We start from the raw sequence: 23,845 nt of genomic DNA on the forward strand, positions 1-23,845 counted from the left end.
TCATATGTTTTCTAAGAAATGATATGGTTGAAATTCTGCATACCGCTAAATGTCGCATATGTGCTTTAATGACGCATAAATGCCAAATAAATAAATAAATATTTAAATTAAATTAAAATACATAATTGAATAAATAAGTTTGAATATTAGAAATAAATAAATAGATAGCTACCTAATAGTCTGTCACAACCCACTGCCTACACTAACGTGCGACCCTGTCATACACTACCGCTAATTTTTGGCACTGTTGCATATTTTTTGGTATTCCCCACAAACTTAAATACTAATACCTGAGTTCCTAACCTGCTTGGAACCTTAAAAACTATAAACTAAATTATGAGTATCCTTTTTCAAAACCTAAATAGACTTTTCGGCTACACAAACAGACAACACCACACCAACACTCAGTATTCACCGGCGTGCGCCGCCATTAGCGGCATTGATGGCTGCTGTTGCGCTTGCGCTGACTGTGCAGCGAGCGGTGGCGTCGTGCTGCTATAATGCATTTCCTCCAGCTCCTCTTGATCGTCACCACTGCTGCCTAAGCTGTCGGCGTAATAGTAAGCGGAYGGCTGCTGGCGGTCGGCTGGCATATTCTCATCATTRTAGGCGCCCTGTTGTAGTCGTTGCATGTGCTGTTGCAGCTGCTGCTGGCTGAAGCCACCCTCGCCGTTGAGCGCAGCTGATGTAGCCGACGCGGCGTATGCTGCCAAATTCTCGGTGGACGATGTTGGCGATGCTGAGTGCGGCGACTGCTGGCAGCCGCCCTGCAAGTGCTTACCCAGTAAAGAGATGCGCGAGAATGACTTCGTACACGAGGGGCACGAATACTTCTTCACATCCGAGTGGGTTTGCATGTGTGCGCGYAAATTCGAGCGATCGGCAAAGGCGCGATTGCAGTGCTGGCAGCTGAAGGGYTTTTCGCCCGTGTGTGTGCGTATGTGGCCCTGCAGCAGCCAGGGGCGTGAAAAGGCTTTGCCGCAGATGGGGCATTTGCAGGGTAGCGTGTGTGTGCGTATGTGCATTTTGAGTGCGCCCAGTGAGACGTAGGTCTTGTCGCAGTTTTTGCAATTGAAAATCTTTTTCACTTGATTGCCCTCGGCGGCGGGACAATGAAACTGCTGATGCTTACTCAGGCCCGARTATGTGGAGTATGACTTGCCGCAATCCTTGCAATGGTAGCGCGGTACACCGACAGGCTTTTGCGCTGACTGCGCAGATGCAATGCTGGAGGAATGTATAAGTGCTGCCGCCTTATCGCTGGAGAATTCACCAGCTGCTTCGAGCGCGCCGGGCGCTTCGGCGTTATTCACGCTGCGTATGATCTTGTATTCGGTGCTCTCGTACGCATGCGTTTGCTGATGCTTCACCAGGCCGGCGTAGGTGGAGTAGCATTTGTTGCATTGCTGGCACTGGTAGTAGAGATCGTTGTTGGTCTTGATCTTCAGCGCGTTTGCATTTGGTGAGTCGGCTGTGTGGCGCTCCTCATGCGTACCGGGTGCATGCGCTATATTATTGTTATTGTTATTAGTGCCCATTTGCTGCATGCTCAGCAGCGCACGCGCCACATTGTGCAGATTGATATTCTCRCCAAGCACGCGCCGCGCCGGCAAATCATTCTTCACACTCAAATCCTGTGGCTCATAATCGCGCCGCTCTGCTGGATAATAACAGATCTCCGCTTGTGTCGTCCGCTGCATGGACTGTGGTGGCGCTGATATGTGCTGTTGTTGTGGCAGTATCTGCTCCACTTGCATACCATAAGCTTGCGGTTGTATGCAGTCTTCATACTCAGCTATGCTTTTCAATAAATTGTTATTGTAGTTTCTGAATCCCGCTGTCGGCACATAATTATCAACTTCAATTATCTCCTGCTTGATTTCATGCGCCGCAAATTCCGCATTCACTGCTGGTGGCGGGGGTGTTATACCATCATATTTCTGTTTTCTTTGTGGCTCTGGTCTCATCTCAACTTCTTCCTTACCGCACACTTCATCCTCTGGTGGCAGYGGAAAATCGCCATAACCCAAGCGCGCTAAACTGCGTGCAATCTCCTCACGCGTGAAGACATCGGGAAAGGCACGCGCGATCTCACGCGTTTCCTCCCAAATGCGCCGCGCCAGCTCCTCTTTATTTTGTGTGAAAACACTGACAGATTTCTCTGACGGCGGCGGTGTGGGTAGCGCGGTGCGCTGTTCGGTATTGTCTTGACCAAATTGATAGGACGCAGCGTAGGTGGATGGCGCAGGCGAAGGCGCTGGTGCTGGTGCTGGTGGTGGTGAAGCAGCTGATTGGTGTACAGGCGCTGCGCCAGCGGCAAGACTCAGATCAACGGGCCCTTCGTCTGGAAAATAAGCAATCAAGTTTTTGATTAAAATTTCATACAGTTTAAAGTATTGAGATTAAGTTAATTCATGCAGTCAATTTAAACTTCTTCGACTCATAAAGATTAGTTTCTAATTAAGCTGCTTTTAGTCGCAACGCTAGATGCTGACTTTTGTTGGTCTAATATTCAATCTTTGATTTTTAACAACAATTTAATCAATATAATTACTTTGACTAAGTCGAAATGACTAATAATCTGAATAGTTTTGATTAATGTGATTAGTTCTTAGTCGATTGTTTTAACTAATTTTTAAAATCTTTGAAAAAACTTCATTTCACTATCAGCTTTGAAGTTTGATTAGTCTTAAAATACTCTGAGTTAAAATTTTTTTAGTTATTGTTGAGTTCTAAGGCTTTAGTCGAATTGCAATTTCACTAAAAGTATTTTTATTTGCTTTTTTGAGCAAATCCTTGAAGTTTTAAAACCAAAATATAGCTATGCACGAGAGTTATAGAAAGTGCAAGTCTAGTGCCGCAGTTTGCTTAAGTTGGTTAAAAATTCATATAATTATTCTATATTTGAGAGTTACTCACCTTGATCCAAGAAGTCCATGTGTTCTGGTTGCTGCGCCTCCTGCTCCAACATCATTATGGGACGCTTCTTGAGCGGACATTTGCTGTAGTTCACTTTATCCATGACAATTTTTGTAAAGCCACAAATCACAGAGCACTTTTGTTCACCAGAAACTTGGCATGAATATTTTGTTTCCGTTTTCAATGAAATTTTTTTAACAATTTGCGTTTCTAACAAATCACTCAAGCATCTCAAATATCAYTTTTTCACAACTCACTTGCAATGCGCATATTGTTTTATGAAAATTTTTTGGAAATATTCACTAAATTTTCGCTGTACCATCCGCACGTCACGTCGCACGTTTCACGTCTGCAGTTTCGTTTACGAATGATGCAATGGAACACGATCACTTTAAGTTTTATACCAAGTCAATGTCAGACGCATAGAAATATCTGAAATAACCAACCCCMTGGGTAATGGCAAGCAATCTGGTGCGGTATGATCGCCACCACCAGCGAATTCACCCCTCTTGGCATAGCACGTACTACACGGATATTTGTARGCCACCACATACACACACATGTATGTACATCTGCAGTGCGGTATCTACTTCCGATCGTCCGTTGATCCCCATGCGACTGCCTACAGCAAGGGGAAGGAATGGAATCTTTTCAATATCCTAAAATCAACCACTAAYTCAGCTCAGCAACAAGATCATTATGATTGTAGCCTACAACTGCCGATATGTGTTAATGATCATCAACGCGCACGATCGCCATCTGAGTCAGCCAGCCGCCGCACACTATCAACAATAACCACCATCCACAATAGCGTACAGCATCCACCAGCGACGTAGTGCCGAACAGATGTGCGCYTCGGCTTGTGATGTGTATGCGTGAGTGGATGCTGAATTTACAGCACGTGCCACATGCGCCACGACATGCCGCATTGATTATAAATACACATACTAACTATGGCACATTTCGAGGCGCATTCGCACAGCCAGACAGACGGACAGATGCATATGCGGACTACATTAAGTAGSTAGGCTGYWGCGGCTGGGGCAGTGGCGTGCAAGRAAAGCACAACAGCACAACGCAAAGTAGGCACAAAAGTCGATAAGCAAACGTATTAACGATCGTTGCGCTCTGTAATTTCGTGYAGCGATCGCTCACACAACGACGGCGTCCAATGATTGTCGTGGMTTCAACAGCGTCACCGCTAGTAGTGGTGCTTTTATCAGCTTATTTGCAGTGCTTTCATATTGTCCTTGTTGTTTTTTTAGCACTGCACTCACGCATTACGATCGCCGAGCGCTAACGCTCAGCATAGTGCTACGCGTTGGCCGGCGATCAGCGTGAGCAGCTGCTTGGCAGTGTGTCCGTTTCAAAACAAGCTCTCGCTCGYTAGCGCTTTTTGTTGTATTTACACCTCAACGCTCACACTTACATTTTATTATGCTCACTTATGGGTGGAGTTGGCGCTCTTCGCTGCTTATATACTTTAGCTATGTGCCTCATTATGCTGTGAGCTTTGCGCTCTACACCTGGCTTGAAGCACGCGAGAGTTGCTTGGAGCATACAGGTGAGTGCTCAGTCTACGCTTTCAAGTTCTCTGTTGTTTTTATGATACAAAGCGAAGAGCTCACTTTGTATATACTACAGTTAAGTGTAAATAGATATATATGCTCCACTCAGTTGTTGGCGCTCTTCATTAGGGCAAATGTGTTTGTTGGCGCTCTTTGTTAAGTTTTTAAATCGTTTCGTTTTCATTGTACCTCTGCTCCACTGGAAAGTTACAGTTAGCTAAGAGTTCTGTTGGAAATATTACATATTGCTCACCTGACAAAAGAGAGCTTTACATGCTTTTGCGCAGACTCAAATACGATGATATATTATAATAATTATGTACATATATATAGTGAAGAGATACATATGTATGTATACAGGAGTTCTTCTWTATATTTTATTTATTTCTTTTGACAAGATCTTCGTTCGCCTTACGTTTGATGTGCTTTTTATCAGAACTTTACTACACTTACTTCGATGAATTATACTAAGTTGTAAATATTGAAAAACCCCCTATTCATGGAATTTGTTCAGCTTCAGTAGTCATTATACAATGTCATATCAAAAAACTTTTGAATTTTAATTTATGYTCCGGATTTACTTCCATGCTCCTGTAGTTAAATATTAATTTGGAAGGCTCAATAAGAGTTAAAAGAAAAGTGAAATCAACTTTCTTGCTTTATTTTATTTATGAAAAGAACTTCTTCACATATATATATATATGTAAATCTTGACTACTTTCAAAAATATTTTTCTAAATTTTGAAAATGAAGTATCAAAACAAGCAATTATCCTTTTCATAAACCCAAAGAGATTGAAAAGCCTTTAATTCTGGGTATAAACTCTGATTCTAAAATATTAAAAATTTTGCACAAATATTTATAAGAACTATAAAGATCGTATAACAGGAAGCATCTAGAAATGGTGGCCAGTTTTGAAATTTGAACAATAAAGTATCGGTTTTCACCCTGTATTTGTTAAAAGAAAACTTTTATGGCAGTAGTCTATTCTTACTGATTTACAGATTTTTCTGGATTTTCGAAATATGCTTTATACATTATATTATTGTTGGAGGGTATCAATTAGTTTTGGCTTGAACTACGTATTGGTGTGCTACTATATTGAAACAAAAGTATTTGTAAAATAATTAGCTTAAAGTGGTTAGTTTAGTTTAAAATTTTACACAGTATTTTTTTATGGAAAAGTAATATGTAGTAAAACCAAGAAAAAACGTAAACTTCGATTGCATCGAAGCTATAATATCTTTCACAAAAATTCTTTACAAGAACTTGATTTTGATCGATAAGTTTTTATAGCAGCTGTAAGCTAGAGTAATACGATCGGAACTATTTTTTTTTTTTTAGACAATAACCCCTGCCGAAATTCGTAAAGATATTTTATGCAATGAAAAAGGTTTCCATAGAACCACTTGATTCAGAATGTACAGATTTTATAGCAGCTATACGTTACAGTGGTGCAATATCTGCGATTCCAACAAATGAATTTCTTCCTAGAAAGCAAATTACGTATTCAAAATTTCAGATCGATATCTCAAAAAATGAGAGGCTAGTTCGCGGTATATATGTACATATAATTGAATAGAAAAGCGGACATGGCTTAATCGATTCAGCTCATAAAGCTCATCACTCAGTTATATATTTTAGAGGGGCTCCAACGTTTCCTTCTGGGTGTTACAAACATCGTGACAAACTGAATATACCCTTTCTGGGTATTAAAATAATTAATTAACTTGAATACGCTATTATCAAAAATCTGAGACTAAATTGCTTATCAGCTTAAGTTACATGGGTTTCCTTGGGTAGAAAACAGCTTTTCTTTTTTAATTTTCTTCTCATATAAAAAATAAAATATAATATTTTATTGGAATAATTTATTGTTACATACATACACTATTAACTAAGAAATTCTGAAGTTTTGAGAAAAAAATATTTTAAACTCGCTGACAATAACTCGGGAAAAATATGCGCCAGCGTTGGCAGGATAACCTCTTACAGGATCATCTAAAGTAGAAAAAATACCAAAACACGTTAAAACCTTAACTTAGAATTTGAACGAAGGAAAAAAACTGAAAATTGGATTTTTGGCAGACGTTTTTACAAAAAATTATAATTTAGGAAATTTCATAAAAATCGGTTAAGTAGTTCTCGATAAATCTTGCCAACCGGCTTCAGAAGCACAGTTTCGATAAAAACGCGTTATCCTCGAGCGCACAAGTACTCAAGACTGTATCTCCGAAACTATTACTCGAATTAACTCGAAATTTAAGGACAATATTCTAGAGGTCTTGTATAATATAATAAGGTAAACAAAAAATTTATTTTTTTGGAACCTATAAACCCATGTAATCCCTTAAAAAGTTGATATATTTTGGGAACAAATGTTGAGAAGAGAGGTATTACAAAATTGGACGAACTTAAATTTAAGTAGGTTCCTAAGATTTCTTTTATAACACTGTATAGATTATGATAAGTTCTTTTTTTAGCATAAATAAACAACTAATTTTCATTAAAATAATAGTTGAAAGCTTCAAAGGCTCAGTGGATTTTTGGTTCAAAAAGTAATTTTTTTATGTATATATATACAAATATATATATTTTTTGCGTAGATAAACATTATCATAATAAAAAATGCACTCAAATAAATATTCTATTTGTATTAAGCTATTGCAAAAGTCCTTTATTTCATATYTGTACAATTGACACCAATTCTGCAATCAATCAAGACCATGTCAAATGAAACCCTCGTTAAGTGCACCGCCTCGCAGTGTCCCCCGCAAAAAGGAAGTTGCAGCTGCAAATTCGATTTTAGCACGAGACAAGATCACCAGATTCCGCTCTTCAAGCACAAAATGCAAAATTCATTAAATACAATGCGAATAATCAACACMACGCTGAGTATAAACAAGCGGCAGTTACAATAAATAACAAATTCAAGAAATTACCTACAAGTTTGACAATGTCAAGGTGCGCAAACATGCCACAGCCGAAAAAAAAAACAAAAATCAAAAATAAAACCAAGAATATTAGAAATATTTCCAACGCATACTAACACACCACTGCGCGCTCGCATATCACAAGAATGTTTTGAAATTTTTCATAAARTATGTAAACAGTCAGCTGCCACCTCAAAAGTGAGGCGCATAACTCAATGCGCATGCACTGCCGATTAAATTGAATTTTTCACACACGCACACACACACACGTCGTAAATAAATTCATCGCATAACGCGCCTTGGATTCACCATCCCCGAAACCCTACGCATTTTACCTGGCGCCGAGCAAAACTAGAACGGAAGGTCCTTGYAAAAGTACCTGGCGCTCAATTTGGGCGGCTGCAGGCATGCCGCACTAGCAGACTGCCAAACTGGCACAGGACATGCATGCCACCACCTTTCGCAGAGCCAAACTGCAGCTTGCAATATTGCAACGCGCTGTGGCATTCCGCCGTCATCATCCCCTTTCGCTGGCCGAATTTTGATTTTGATCCGCAAGCTGTGATTGTTTTGCAACCCTTATAGTCAAATACACACACACACACTTACACACATATACCATGCATTAATTTTACATTTTCTTTTACAAATTCTATGCCGCATTTCAAAGGATCTGCCATGCTACATTTTATATTGAAAACTTCTTCAGCTGCATCTGTTGCCTTCTTAGCACGTACCAAGACGCATAAGTCGCACAAACATAATGATCATTAAGCGGCAGACACCACCTCAAGTGAGGATCACAAACACCACCACCACCAGCACGACGACTTGGCTCTCGAGCTCGATTTGCTGTGCGCACAAAAGACGGCGCGTCCACGTGTGTTTGAGAAACCTTAAAGAAATTTCGCAGTCACCCAAGTGGCGCAAAAGGCGAACATATGTGTGCTTGTGTGGCATGAATGAAAGTAACTGATCGCTGGTAAAGTTGGCCGTTACAGTGATTTTTTGGCGCCAAATCGAGTAACCGGTGCGCCCGTACCTCCTTGCAACTCCTCAGCGGGGTGGTTGTTGTTTGATGGCTTTGTTGTTTTCGATTTTTGATTTGCTTTTCACATTTCACTGACGATATTTCGTAGCGTTAAGTACTTTGTAACGTGCCAAAAACGTTTTCGAGACAAAGGCGCAGGTGTGCTCTCAGGCAAGCAAAATTACACGCACTTTTTCCATAACTAATATTGTCTCGTGTGATTTCTTCGCATTTTTATATTGTAATTAATAATGGTTCCACTTTTATCGGAGGTACAGTGATCCCTTTATGGATATAATTATGAGCAGTTCGCTACACTTACTTATTGACAATGCTTCTAGGCGCCCATTTAATGGCACAAGTCAACGAGCTGAGCTCATTTAAAGCATTTTCATGACATTTTTCCAAACACTCATATTTGCTGATTCCTCAACGCTCTAATCCATAAAAGCGTACAAGTAATTCCCTTCACAGGTGTGTTTCTCATAGCAACTATATGGACTTAGTCTTGCTATACATTTTGATGCTAAGCTTACGGTGCATACAACGAGGATTGTTTCAACTAAATACCATAAGTAAATGGACTTTATTTGTATCGATCAGTTTGTATGGCAGTTATAACCTAAAGTTATCAGATATCGGGTATTCCGACAAATGAACAGCTTCTTGAAAAGGAACGTGGCAGATCTCTATCTAAAAAAGCACACGTATGTACAGCCAATAGACGGATACTTTATAAGGTGTCAGTTTCCCAAACTTCGTGGCTACCTTAATATATTTTCTTCAGTATTACTATAGTAATCTAGATATCGTATAAATTTCACTCGATGTCAGCGTCAAAAGCAACAACTCTGAGTTCCTCAGACAGTGCAGTAAAACTTTAGAATACAAAGAGTAGAAAGAAGTATTCATGATATCTATAGCTTTATTTCCATGATTTTCAGCGCTTCTATTCTTAAATGATGACCACAGATTTCTTATTCTAGAAATAATTTTTTCATTAATTACTCTTCCAAGTAATCTAAGTGAGTTAGTACGCAAAGGTTTTTACTTTATTCGAATTAGTGTGCTTTACTCCAGGATGTGCTAAGACGAAAATTTAAAAGTTGATAAGAATCCATGAAAAGCTTTCCCCTACTGAGAGCGAGTAATTATTCCCGATTATTTCATATTGATATACAGTACTACAGGAAAAACTCCCCAGTAGGCGGAAACCTTGGAAGACCTTAGATACAACCTAAGAAACATTTTCTCAATCTTCTTGGATCTGGTTAAAATTTTCCGAAAATCTTTACTATAAAAGCGAAAGTAAATCTTCCGATATTATCAATCGACTAAAATCTACGCTTATTATCTAAAATGCCTAGAACGAGTCTGACTAATTGAAATCAATATGGTGAGGCGTCTTTAGGGATACGTATGTATTATTAAAAACTTCGCAGGAGTAAATGGCTGTTCGTCCATTGATAAATACTGTATAAAATAACTAGAATATAAATTGATTTACCTTTACTATGAACTCGCCACCATTATGTGATACATGAGCGGTCACATGCGAGGATAATTGTTTAAGCTGGATTATTGTAGAGAGTACCAAGATATATATATATATATATATAACAACACCAAATTCCATCACAATAGCTAACTTTTCAAACAATCTTCTCATCTCGATTATTTTAATATATGTACGTACCCTGTGTCCATCACCATAACCAAGGGTTTTGAAACTTCATCTAGCGTATACAGAAATAATCAATAATTTTTGCACTTTGTCTCTTTTTTGTACGAAAAGCCTCACTTGGCAAACACAATCGATCCACTGACTCATTTATGAATTGATTCGAGGCGAGTATTGCAAGACATAAACTGCAATATTTGCTGATAATTTATGTTCAAATTTAATCTTATCTTGAAGCCTTTGAACCTGGTTTCGGTTTCATAAAACTGCATGCAGCTCTGTTCGGTTCATATATGTTTACTTTACCGGAAATAATTTCAGAAAAACGATGTTTAACTTCAGCTTAAATTTTATTGATTTCTCGCAAAAAACTTGCAACACTTGCTGTTGAACGATAAGAAGGCACAAGTACACACTTTGTGTGCAAAATTCGGGAATTACCTTGAACTTGCCGGAATAAAAGCAGAGTAGAAGAAGAGTAAGAATGAATGTGAGCAAACAAATTGCATAAATTTACTTAAGAAAAAAATGAAAAGTAATTGCATACCCAGTTAACCATATTTACTTAAAAAAAATTGTTTCAAAAATTAAAATGTTTAACTGTAATTGATTCGAATATTAGATATCTTAGATATCAGTCTTATTTTTTGTCATAAAAATAGTAAAAGTTTAATTCAGAATATTTTAGTTGCTCTTAATGAACACCTTCACTGAAATTTTTGCTAAGTTGCGCGTTCTTTTGTCACTCGCTTATCATTTTTTTCACTAATATAACTTCGCATATCTTCTGCAGTTTACAATGTATATTTTTACTACAAACCATATATATTAGTATGTCAAAAAAGTCTTGCGGTATTTTCGCTAGTTGGCGCTGAGAGCGTGTAGTTTTAGTTTTATTTGTCGCAACGGGTCATGCTATACCTTTTTGGAAAGCTAATTTCACGCGCTAACACGTGTTTGATTGATTGTCGCTTCTTTTGAGTCGTTCGTGAGTTATAGCGTCGCAAACATGGAGCAAAATAAAGAGAAAATACGGCATATTTTACTGTACTACTACGATAAAGGCAAAAATGCAGCTCAAGCCGCCAATAAAATTTGTGCAGTTTATGGACCCGATACAGTTTCCATTTCCATCGCACAACGATGGTTTCAACGTTTTCGTTCGTGTAGAGGTGGTCGAAGATGCGCCACGCTCCGGAAGGCCTCTCTTCGAAAATTGCGATGAAATCGCTGAATTGATCGAAATAGACCGGCATGGTAGCAGCCGTAGCATCGGTCCAGAGCTGGCATGAGTCATGAAAAAAGTTTTATGAACAATTGAAATTTGGAAAAAATTCAAAAAAAATACCGCAAGACTTTTTTGGCAACCGTATACATATATATATACCTAAAATATACTGCTATAATCAATAGTAAGAATTTTAGAATTATGAAGAAAGTTTTACTATTTTTTGCTCATAGTAGTACTTCTACAAGTGCGTTTGTCATTGCTTTAATCTCATGATTCACAATATATTTATTATCAATATTGACAGGCGCTTGTGGCTTTGAATGCATAATTTTCATATTTGTATTACTTAATAGTTTCGCTCACATATTTATGACAAATTGTTATTTTTGTTGTTGTCTTTTTTTTTTACTCTGTGCTCTTCTTCATCATAACGTAGACGGTGCTACAAACTAACCATAGACAACTCATAAACTATTTTAATTCGATTTTTCTCATGAAACCCAAAACGCCAATAAACAATTCATTATCATGATTCATACGTAGATATCTTTGAACATAACAACACACAAACACGTATATATACATATAGAAACATATGTAGGAAATTAAATTGAAACTAAATTATGAACGACAAAACTCGGCGATATGAATTTATAAATAGCTAGAAGCTCCTACGAGTATTTATTTCATTTGCTATGAAAAAAGTATGAGAAAATTAAAAACTAACGATAGAGACGGGAATACCGAAAAGTCGGTATTTTATGTCCTTGCAATTTTTGAAAATTTTATTAATTTTTTTTTTTGAAAATTTTAATTAATTTATTGCGGTAATTTTTAGTGTTGTAAATATTAATATTTGAGTAGAAAAATATATTTTAAAAGGAGAAAAATAATAAAAATCACAGTCCAAGGCAATAAGCGGCCGACGAAACCTGTAACCGAAATCACGAATTTGAGAGCATTCTTAAAAAAGGCTAAAATATACTATGTGTACGAAGTCACCGAAAAAACTCAAGTCGACATGCAATTTTGAAAAAATGTCGCATTTTAAGTCAATCGTAAAATTTGAAATATACTATATGTATCGTATTCAAATAAGATTTTGAGTACTCATTTTGTTCTTTTAAATACTGAAATTCCAACACGTAATCCCGAAACTCCAAATCCTGAAATTTCGGTTTTTTTAATATTCATATTTTTACCCTACCTAAATTTTGAAAATACAGCTAAAATTTTATTTAAATAAACATTTTTTTTTTAAATCTCGAAATCACAATACGAAATCCCGAGATTTCGGTATATTTTAAAAATCTCATATTGATATTACGATACACGCTCATCCCTATATTATGAAAAAAAAACAAAACTGCACTCGCTAAAAATAAATCCCGAAATTTCAGTACTACTAAAATACTTGTATTGATACTTCGATATAAGCACAATTTTTTTGCTATAAAAATTCCGATTTGATTATTCTTTCGAATCCCGAAACGACAAAGCGAAATCCCGAAATTTCAGTTCTCACAAAATACTAGTATCTAGACTTCGATGTAAACCGCAATTTATTGTAAACAACAACTAAAACCTAAAACTTTTAAGTGAAATCCCGAAATTTCGGGATACATATATTAACATTTCGATACAAATTACAAACTTTATGCGGTCAACTAAGCAAATCATTTTTTTCAACGCTTTGTATGTGTGGTCCCCGTTTCTGCTTGGTGGCCTGTGTGTGGCTTTGGCCGCTGAAGATGCTCCCAACAAAGATTAATATCTCGCGCCAACCAAATAGAGACTAAATCGTATTTTAATTAGCGATCAATAGACCGCATTCAGGCCACTGCTGAGCTCCAGCTACCGCGCTAGCATAGCAAAGAACATGGAAGCTGAAGCTGCCGCGCGCCGCCAGTGGCTGCCCCGTTGACAGCATTGACGGCGACTAATTTAATTTATTGTCACTGTGTGGCTAATGAAACGCCTTTTTTCATATTGGCCCATTATGGACAATTTGTGGCTGCATAATTCAAAGTCAGTGGAAATCTCCAAAAACAACTACAACTATATAGTAGTGGATGCAACAACAAAAACACAACAGATGACTGAACTCTGGTAGCCGAGGCAAGTCGCGGTTGTGCTGTTAAACTGTAGCTTTGACGAAGGTTGCGATGTGAACGCCGAAGGTGAAGCTGAGTTAGATGTTGCAGTTGAAGAACAAGATGTCGTAACGGCAACTAACGGCAGCTTAAACTGTCGATAAAACAAATTAAATTGAATTATTAGCGAGGCAGCCAGGTAAACACATACTAATAAACACCAACGGTGTGCATACGAAATTAGTTTGGCTAACGTTTCATGCCACCACCAACACGGCGCGACTGCGCGGTGCTAATGGCAACAAACGAGCGACAAATGCGAAGACCAGAGAACTCTTGGCTGCTCGGCTGGCTGGCTGGCTGGCTAGCTGGAGGGCTGTGTGTTCCCTGTCCATTACAATGTTACAGTTTTTTATCGCTGCTGGACAATGTTGGATTCATTGTTGTTGTTGCTTGTAATGTTGTTGTCATAGAACAGCAAGCAACAACCGTTAAGTCGGTGATAAGAATATCAAATTACCATATGACTTATGCAGCAGCGCGCAAGCACTGATTTGTGCTGCCACATGCCACCACGTTGCAAGCTGCCTCCACGGCTGGCTGGCAAGCTGGCTGGTTGTTGTGGCTGCCTGCCGCATTATTTGCATTACAGCAAAGCGGCACATCTCTGGCTTTGGTATGGCTGCGACTGTGGCTACCCCGCTTTAGAAGATCTTGCTGCATGCTTAGTGACCTGGTAATCAAACATGCCATACACCAGTACACACATACATATATGGATGCTAAAATGTGTGGCGCATGCGCAGTTATAGGCAGCTGCTGGCTTATGCTGCCGCTGTCACTCTGTTGCGCTTGGCTGCACTTTTCCCTCTGCTTTGCCTTACAAGTTTCCTTTATTTTGACTCACAGTCCTGTGTTGCACATATGAAGATCGATATATGGTATATATGCTATGTATGTTTGTTGTGCTCATCCGTGTGACATTGTGTATCAGGCGCCAATAATTCCAAGATCTTATTTTGATTGTCAACTTGGCTGTGGAGTCCGTTGTGTAACATTCACGCTTCTCACCTACATTTCCTTTGTAATTATTTCTCGATGACAATTCGACTACTCACACACACACACACAGTTCTTTATGAATTTTTCTTGTGTGTTCGTAAGTTTCAATAATCCTCCAACAATTTATTGCTTTTCTTTAGGCCTTCAATAAATCTTTGAGATCTTTTTCTTCGTCTTTGCTTATCGCTTTTTTTCTTTGGTCGTTTGCGCAGGCGCCGACCGCAATGAGCTTTTCAACAGATTTCATTATTTCTCAGTGACATTGATGAGATGCGTTGATTGTCTAATTTTGTTAATTGTTGGGAAATCGTTCACTTTTGGGTGGGTTGCTCTCATTATTTACCCATTTTCGTTGGTTCGATTTAATTCGTGGAAGAGATAATAGCAGCTGCCAACATAGCGAATAGGATATGCGCCCGGCCCAGGTCAGCTGTTGAAAATGTTAACGTCTTTTAAAGAAAGGTTGGGTTTGGTTTATTGCAACTACTGAATCTTAGATGACCTATATTGGAAAGCAATAAATTTTCTACAATTTTGACTTAAATTTAGAACTGAATTTTTGCAGCTGTGCGCTTATTTTAGACAAGATGGGATGCAGGTAGTACATACTGGTTAGTATTTTGATACTGTTTCTCTATATATTACTAGAGGGAAAACTAGAGAGTCAATTGAGATCGCTGACCACTTTTGTTGTCGATAAGCTCTGTAGTTACTCAAAATTTATTTATGAAAGCTTTAATTTTGTTCAATCCGGCACCATTACCAAAATATACCCGATGCCAAAGATTCAACAATTCTCAAAGATGTTCTGTTACTGGTATGACTGTTTCGAGTAAAACTCACAATAGCGGAAATCAATTTATTCATTGTTCAGAAAATTATTGAAATATTAGTATGCACCAAATCCGCGATAAATAGTGTGGAGTAAGCAATAGAAAAGTCTGTTCACCATATTCTTTAAACACATAAAGCAAATCTTGAACCAAAGCATAATTTCACCACGTCTGATTCGATATCCCTGTAAATATGTTATACGAAATTTTTAGATTTGTGACTCAACCTGCTACAATTTCTTTATCCTGAATTTGGAGAAAACTAACTGAACAGCACAACTAAATCACTGGCTTGCTGAACTTTGAAAAAACTGTTCTTAAAATAAGTAGATTCGCTATGGAACCGGGATTGTAAAGATTGCCTCTTCATCGAGTATACGGGCGCAATGCTGGTTTCTAAGCACCCTACATAGACACTAAAGTTTAGAATATGCCATCATATCACTTTCCTTTATCAAAATGCAATTCCGGACTGAGTCGACTTTCTCTTGCTGACCATTTCGTTGAAATATTCTGTAAAGAATTATAAAATTGCGCATTTTGGCAGGATCACGATGACGATGAAATAAGGAGCACTAGAACGATGTTAACCAAGTTCTACGACTTAAAACTCTCTGACCAGCTTCAGCTAGTGTAAGTGATCTAAATAGAAATGGCAGTCTAAAACTGCACCATTATTAATAAAAGAGGAATGTTTTAATTCGTATTAGAATGAAATCGCAAGACGAAGAAGTGTTTGAGCGATTTACAATGTCTGTAAAGAAGAATAGACGTATTTGTTATCAATTAAACCTTTTACAGCAACTCATTGGTTTTGATAAAATACCTATTTTTTTCCCATCCCAACCTCACCAAATTTCTGTATATACTATCAAATTGAAAGGTGAATATTGTCCATTTTATCTCTATCTAATACCTTAACGCTTCAACACATTTATGCCAACAAATTTTCCAGTCATCATAGCACTTGGAAAATCCTCCGTTGTGATGGCCATCAGAGTCTTCTTCGATTCAGCTTTTATATCCTCAATTGAGTCAAAACGGTGTCCTCGGAGCGGTCATGTGAATTTGCTGAATAGCCAGTAGTTACACGAAGGTAAATCAGGCGAATGCCGTGGTTGCGGCACGATATTAGTTGAAAATGTGGCGGAATGATCATTCGAAAAACCCGCGAAGTATAAATTAAAAATTCATCTTTCAATTCGATCACAGTAGTAGGAACATTGATAGCCATGCAGGATATCTCATCTCAATCGAATAAAGGCTGGGCATTTGCGAAGGTATTCCCGACTTATTTTTATCGAAATTTTGAAGACACAATCATAGAGGTATTTGCTCTGTAATAACACCTACCATATTATTCAGTTCATTCTTCACGAAAAGTAAAAACTTTTTGGTCTGTGCATCATCAGCACTATCGAAAGGTATGTTTGTGGAATGATCTGTGTGGCTAGGGTTGCAAGAGCTGTGGTGTTCCTCTAGAGTGAATTATGCTGCAGCGCCTGGCATGTATACGCGCTGTAACAGCGGTATTAACAAAGCTCACTTTTCAACCATTCGACTTTGTAGAGACTTGAATTAAAGCTCGTTGGAGCTCACTCTTCCATCGAAAGCAATCTTGTGTTCTTTTCTTAACATTCAAATTGAGATGAAAAAGTAAAATAAATATAATATGCTTCAAAATCATTTTCATATATTATGTATCGGCTAGCAGGAGTATTCTTAAGAAAAAATCCACTCTTCGCTTGAAGTGATCCATTACTCTTTGCTTAGACTCCTTTTCACATTTAAATGAAAATGTAGTATATTCTTCTTCTTTACTGGCGTAGAAACCGCTTACGCAGATATTTTAGAACCAAAATTAAGAAAAAAAAACTTAACACCCAAATTTCGAGTTTCGATAGGAAAAAAACACTCAAAACCCCCAGAGAACGCATAAAATTAGTTGGCGCCACATCAATCCATCTTCGAGAACGTTTTCCCAATGCAGGTACAACTCGGCATCAACCTATCAAAATATCAACCCAAATGTGCCACAGAAAAGACTACGTTTGACAAAATTAAAGGCAACTCAAGGAAGAAAATAAATAAGTTTCAGCACTTGAGAGCGTATTTTAATCAACGTGACACATGTGATTTGGAATAAAAAATTGCATTATCCAAAGCGCAACACAAATTAAAGTCTAAAAGTGAGATGAAAAAGCGACTAGCTAAACGCTTAAGCCTTGGGGGGAGCGATAATGTATTGACACATGTGTGTGTGTGTGTGTTAGTGAATGTCTAAATGAAAATGACATTTAAAAAATCGTAAAATTTTTCAACACCAAGCAACAAAGGCAAGGCGCGCGCTCAAAGCATAGACGAAAAAGGCAATTAGTGGCAAGAACGCGGACAAAGAAGGTGGAAAGCGCACAGGTTCCCCCTCACAGCAAAAAACCGCCGTCAGTTGACGTAATGCAACAGATGCTGTGAGAAAAACATGTAATTGACAAAAGTATACTTTGGCTTTGTGTGGCACACTTGAAAAACTAAACTAAAGAAATATTTTCAAAATAAAGCGCGACAGAAAGCCGAGCAGCACGCACCAACAACAAAGCGCTTTCGTGCTTATGTGCACATTTGAATATTTTTAGCAAGTTATATACATATATATGTTTGTATATAGTAATATAGTCATTTGCGCCTCGCCCAGGGCCAATGCCAAGCGCAGGCTGCCCCAACGAAACAACAACAACCTTAGCGACGGCACTTAAAAAGGCTAATTTTATTTTGTTGTTGTTCTTTTATATATTGGATATTTTTTTTTTTTTTTTTGCTCGTCCTAAGCAAGATTAATGGCACACTGACGAGTCTTCAATTAATCTTACGCCATAGACACCTTATTTAGAAATGCATACAAGTAGTCGTAGTTGAGCTTTAACGCACACATACACTCATAAATGTACGCATTCGCATATATACACATACATATGCACACACTTAAGGGGGGCCAGCATTGCTACCCTCGCCATGCATGAGTGCCTCAATGACAACTCAACAATCTACGCTGTTGCACGCGCCTGTCCAGCGGCACGGCTATAATTCTACCTGCTGACGCGCTGCACTATAGATTTTTGGTGACGCGTGCGCTAAATATACCCGGCGATAGCATGTTGCAAGTACGATTAGCGCGGCTGACAGCCACCCACAAAAATTGAAAACAATACACAGCGGCAACGGGCGGCACCGCAGCAATGAAAATAAGCAAACAGCAGCTAAGGTAATGAAAACAACAACAACAGTACCAAAAGCAACAATAACGAATACAACAATAATAACATACAACATCTCCTTACGTGCCATCAACTTAAAGTGCCAGTGATGGACAACTCCAACTCCAACGCACGGTTATGCGTCTACCCTGCCGCATGCAACCAAGCGCTGCTGCACTACTACCCCCGCACTCTCTTTCACCGCGGCCTTTTGTTTGTCTATCGATCTGTTCATGATCAATAAAACATTTGCCCGTGAACGTGACAAAACTTCAAAACAACAGAGACACCAACCAAAATAACATCGGAACTTAACAAAAGCAACAGCAACAATCACAACAAGTTGCCACAATAGCTCGTAATACACGTAGTGTTACAAAAATACGCAACAACAAAACCAATGTACCGTTGTACATTAGCATTTCGGAATTAGCTGCGCATGCAATGCTTTGCTTTCGGATGTGGCAAGTGTGGCGTCAATGCGTGTGCCGTGCAGCTTATTTTCTACTTTAAAGTATTTACCTCAAGTGCTGACGATGCTGTTGTTGTCGTCCGAAAGCCTTAGATTGTGTGTTCCGCACCAAAACAATTTTGTTGGGGGGTCGACAGCGACACTGGGAGTACCGTTGGCAGCAATCCATTTCGCATAAATCAAGTAAATGATTTTCTAATACGAATTGAATGGCTTTATGAGTGGGGTGTGCGTAAATGGCCGGCATTTGAGGCCAGCGTTTCTCAAACTTTTATTTCAAATCTAAATTTCGTCTTTACTTTAGTGACAGAAGAACGCAGAATAAAGTTGTTGACAATTAATTGTGACTTATACTACGCAGTTTTCTTCTTCATTGATAGCGTTTTTTACGTGGTGGATCACAAACCCAGCGGACAAACCTGGGGAGGGGATGTTTCCCCTTCAAACGTATGCTCTCTCAAAGGGTACTTCGTCTAAAACTTGAAATCATGAGCTGCTTGAGCCATATGTAACATAATCATTTTTGGCCACTCGCAAGTGAATGGCGCTCAGAGAACTTTCCTTACTTTAGTCAACTTCTACATTTGGCTCCATCCTCAATTATGAACACTTCCCTCGGTCTCCGAAGCGCTAGCCAACATATATATATATATATATACATACATATATAGTATTTCAAGAAATTTCGAATACTTGCCTTTTAGATAATTAACACTGCTAACTGGGCTGACTCTCACAACAAAGATTGCGAAAGATGCAACTTGGACATCTGAGAACGCCGGTCATTTGTGTTACCAAGAGACTGTGGTGTATCGACGAAGTGCCTCAAGTTTTTCATAATTTTTTGAAGAGCCAGAAACTGATTCCTGGTCAACCTCACTCTAGTGAAAGTTGGACAGTGAAGGAGAAAGTGTCTTGATATTTTCACCTTACCTTACTAACTGAAACTTTAGAAATTTGCGTCCGTCAAAAATGTTTAACCTCGTCACTTGTATTCCTATTGGACAATGTCCAGGCAGAACTCTTAATATTGCAATAATATGGAACTTGCTATGAGAAAGAATATTAAACTTCATAAACATTCTATGCGGAAACGGTAGAATCTCCCAGCCGCACAAATCCTGGTTGTTGACCAACGAAGGCAAGATAAAACGGAGACGGTGTTTCAGCCTAATGAAATTGGATTAAAGGCACAGAAAATGTTTGAAAGCTCATTGGCTTTAGAGTATCCGCTTCAACCAGGCACTTAAGAAAATCGAAAAACAAAGTCGGTTGATGCAATTGATTATGAGACCAGACACTATTTCCTGTTGCTACTTTGCTATCGAAATGTATATTGACCTAATTGAAGGAGGTTCTACTTCGATACATACATTGCTGCTTAGATGCCACTTCCGCTTGAAAGACGGAAAGTGGACTGTTAGCATTAAAATGGAGTTGTTGGCGAGTTTGCGAGAGAAGACTATCCCTCCAACATACGAGGTGTGTCCAAAAAGTATCGCGAATTTCGAATTTTTGTGGCGTTGTGTTGGTACTCATGTATCTCACTTATGCCGACAAGCTCGGCCATTTTGAATGTTCATTTAATTGCTGACAGCAGCTTTGCTTGCACGTGTTTTGGATTGTCTTCGATTTTTACCTATTCAAAAAATGGATAAAAAGAACTTGTATCAAATTTTGTGTGAAAAGCGAAATTAAGTGCGCGGATGCATTCCGAATATTGACTGTGGCATACGGAGGAGCTACCTTGGACCGAAGCAACGTTTATCGGTGGTACAAAATGTTCCAAGAAGATGTGACAAAAATTGGCTTTCGCACCTCGATAACGCCCCTAATGTTGCCGCAGCCACCGTATATGGCCCCCTGTGACTTTTTCTTGTTCTCTAAACTGAAGAGGCCCATGAAAGGACCACGTTACACTTCTCTTGACGAGATAAAGGCGGCATCGAAGGAGGAGCTGAAGARRAWAAAAAAAAAAATGATTTTTTGAAGTGCTTCGAAGATTGGAAAAACCGTTGGCACAAGTGTATAATATCTCATGGGGATTACTTTGAAGGGGACAAAACAGATATTCATGACTAAATAAGTAATTTATGAAAAAACACAAAATTCGCGATACTTTTTGAATACACCTCGTAAATACATATATTAACATTAATTTCTGAAAAAATCTATGTCAGAAAAATTCCCGAAAAATTCATGGTTTTCAAGATCTCTCCTTCACATTTGCTACTCTCTGCCTTTCATAAAAGAAACTATCAAAACTAATTGCTTCTGAAATGTTTAATTTTCCATAGCTTCATTTTCAACACAGACAAGCTCAATAGACGGCCACTAAAAGGCAAAAGACTCACTCAACACATCGGCGCGACTGTCACTCGCATGCCACTCAAAATAAATACGTTTAGGGACCAATGGGGAAGTGTGCTATACCGAGGCAAAATCAGAATACTGTTACACGAAATTTTTGGGGAAAACTAGTGCCAGAAATATCGATCACCTGCCGCAGTGTTATTTTATGGTTATTTGAATTGTTCTAAGAAACTCACTCCGACGCGGCTAAGTGAGCGAATAGCTGAGGGACGCATGAAGAAATAAGGTGGCAATAATGAGTAAATAACGACCAGTTAGCCGATGGGTTAGGGGGGGTGTAACAACAGAAAATTGTTGGCTGAAGCAAATATTTTCTTTCAAATAATACTTTATTTTATTGTCGTGTGTTTACGGCTGTGTGGCAAATACACTAGCGAACGCTCCAAATCTTAAGCACTCTTCTTCGCTGCAAGGAAAATATAATATTTAAATTTCTATTTTGGGTGTGGCCAGCGGTGGTTGGTCGTTTTGGTTCATTACAAATGTTGGCGGTGCCACAAGCCTTCAGCGCTTGCAACAAAGTCATGGCGTTCAATCATGCGCGCGAAATCATTCAATGTTGCATGGGATTGAATTGCATAAATAAAAGTTTGATTATCATGCCACATGGCACATGCTGCATACCACAACCCACCACAAGTAAAGCACATCGGATAGCGCATCTACTCTAACTGTCACATGCTGCCGCGCATCGCGTCGCGTCTCGCGGCTTATTTGCATACCGCTTTCGTGGACGCTTTTTAGAGGCTTTTAAATGTACAGTTCATTTCGGGCATTTCGGGCGGCGGAATGCCTTGCTGTTAGGCAGTAGAGATAGCCATATGCCACATGCCACATGCTGCATGCCGCAAATACCCCAGATAGCACTCATTCAGCTAATATTATTCAGGTTACGCTTCGTTGCCGCCATAATTAACATATTTGACGTTTGCATGTTGCATCGAAAACATATTTAAGGTAGCAGAAAGAGTTTAATGTCCGTCCAACAATTAAATATATATATACATGTACCTACCTCTACTGCATCATATTCTTAGGGCGTGTGTATGCCACCGATTTTATTGATTTTAAATTGCGTCATAAAAGCAAAAATGTTGACATGTTGTTGTGGTGCAACAATTTCTTCCATAAAATTCTTTCACAAAACTTTTGTCAGATAATGTTTAACTACATGTGGAGAATTCTCCATATATTTCTTCAGTTTTATAGTCGTTTTGGGTGGGATCGTAAAGTTGCTTGAATTTTCGATTTTACGGAATTTTTTGTTGCAGGAATTTGGGTTATTAACACTTAAGTAATCATTGGAGAGTCTATACGACAAATTGCTTTTTATTTGGGTAAAGGGTTTGAAATCTTAAGTTAGCCGAAATTTAGCTTCGCTGGCATCAAAAAATAGACTTTAAACCCGCATTCCCCTTGGCAGCAAACGAGAAGGTTCAAACTCAGTCAAATTTGAAAGGTTCAACCTACAAAGGTGCCAAATTGTAGAAACTTTTCGCTATCACGATATAGCCTTTAAAGATTGGACCAGTCTAGATTTCACGAAACGGAAATTTGGTTGGCATAAAGTACACTTTAGAGTCCTGAAAACATTATTCAGTTGTCGAATAGTGAAAAAGAAAAATTTCCAAATCTAATCCGTGTTTTTCTAAAAACTGCAATTTGCAAAAAAGAATATCACTTTAAATTTTTACTGTAAATAGGAAGGACTAATTCCCGTTTTCTCTATGACTAGTTAGCAGTCATCCATCAGTTAAGTTCTGGTAACAAAAAAACTCCTTACCGAAGGAAGAATACTTGGTTAAGTAAACCAAAATTTAACGCATAGTTGATGGCAAGGCATTGAGCAAACACTCATACTACGTCTTTTACTTTTTTTCAGATGGCTTAGGTTTCCAAAATCAGCGTCGCCCATTAGTGCTATATTGAACATTTCTACTCCTGAAATTTTCCAAGTAGACACTATTTTGTATCAAAAAGTAAATACAAAACTTTTTCAAACACTAAAAATATATTTAACACTCTAGACTGATTGGTTTGAATTAAATGGCCAACCGTAAAAAGGTGATCTCGCTTGGACAGCTTATGTATAACGCTGGTGCATTGCGGTACCTAGAACTTCCATAATAATATGCCATGAAGACTCTCATAAACTAACAATATATTTTGAGCCGATAACAAATCCGTAGAGTTGCGGTTATGTCTGCTGGTTTACTAAAAGTAAATGGTGATCCGTTCCAAGGTTCCCTAGTTTTTTAAAGAAAGAACACAAACACTTTACATTTATTGGGAAATGTTTATTATCATTCGAAAGAACATTCTTTGAAATTTATTTTTTAAAGATTATAACTTTCAAATGTTGGCCGTGGCTACGTCTTAGATGGTTCATCCGTCGAGTT

The 23,845-nt window shown here is 38.4% G+C and overlaps 1 protein-coding gene and 1 long non-coding RNA gene across 3 annotated transcripts in view; one reads left to right on the forward strand and one right to left on the reverse strand.

Moving 5' to 3' along the window:
* Positions 1-23,845, forward strand: part of LOC108969070 — a 216,708-nt gene that overhangs the window by 181,128 nt on the left and 11,735 nt on the right. The gene's annotated exons all lie outside the window — the stretch shown is intronic.
* Positions 13-3,273, reverse strand: LOC108969068 (zinc finger protein 620). Its single transcript, XM_018933571.1, has 2 exons — positions 2,920-3,273; positions 13-2,344 (listed from the first exon to the last, which is right to left on the reverse strand). Exons 1-2 carry the CDS (start codon positions 3,020-3,022, stop codon positions 405-407), a joined length of 2,043 nt encoding a protein of 680 aa, XP_018789116.1. The 5' UTR covers positions 3,023-3,273; the 3' UTR covers positions 13-404.

This window comes from Bactrocera latifrons, unplaced genomic scaffold (assembly GCF_001853355.1).
Source record: "Bactrocera latifrons isolate USDA-ARS-PBARC rearing strain unplaced genomic scaffold, ASM185335v1 scaffold_24, whole genome shotgun sequence".
Classification (NCBI taxonomy): domain Eukaryota; kingdom Metazoa; phylum Arthropoda; class Insecta; order Diptera; family Tephritidae; genus Bactrocera; species Bactrocera latifrons.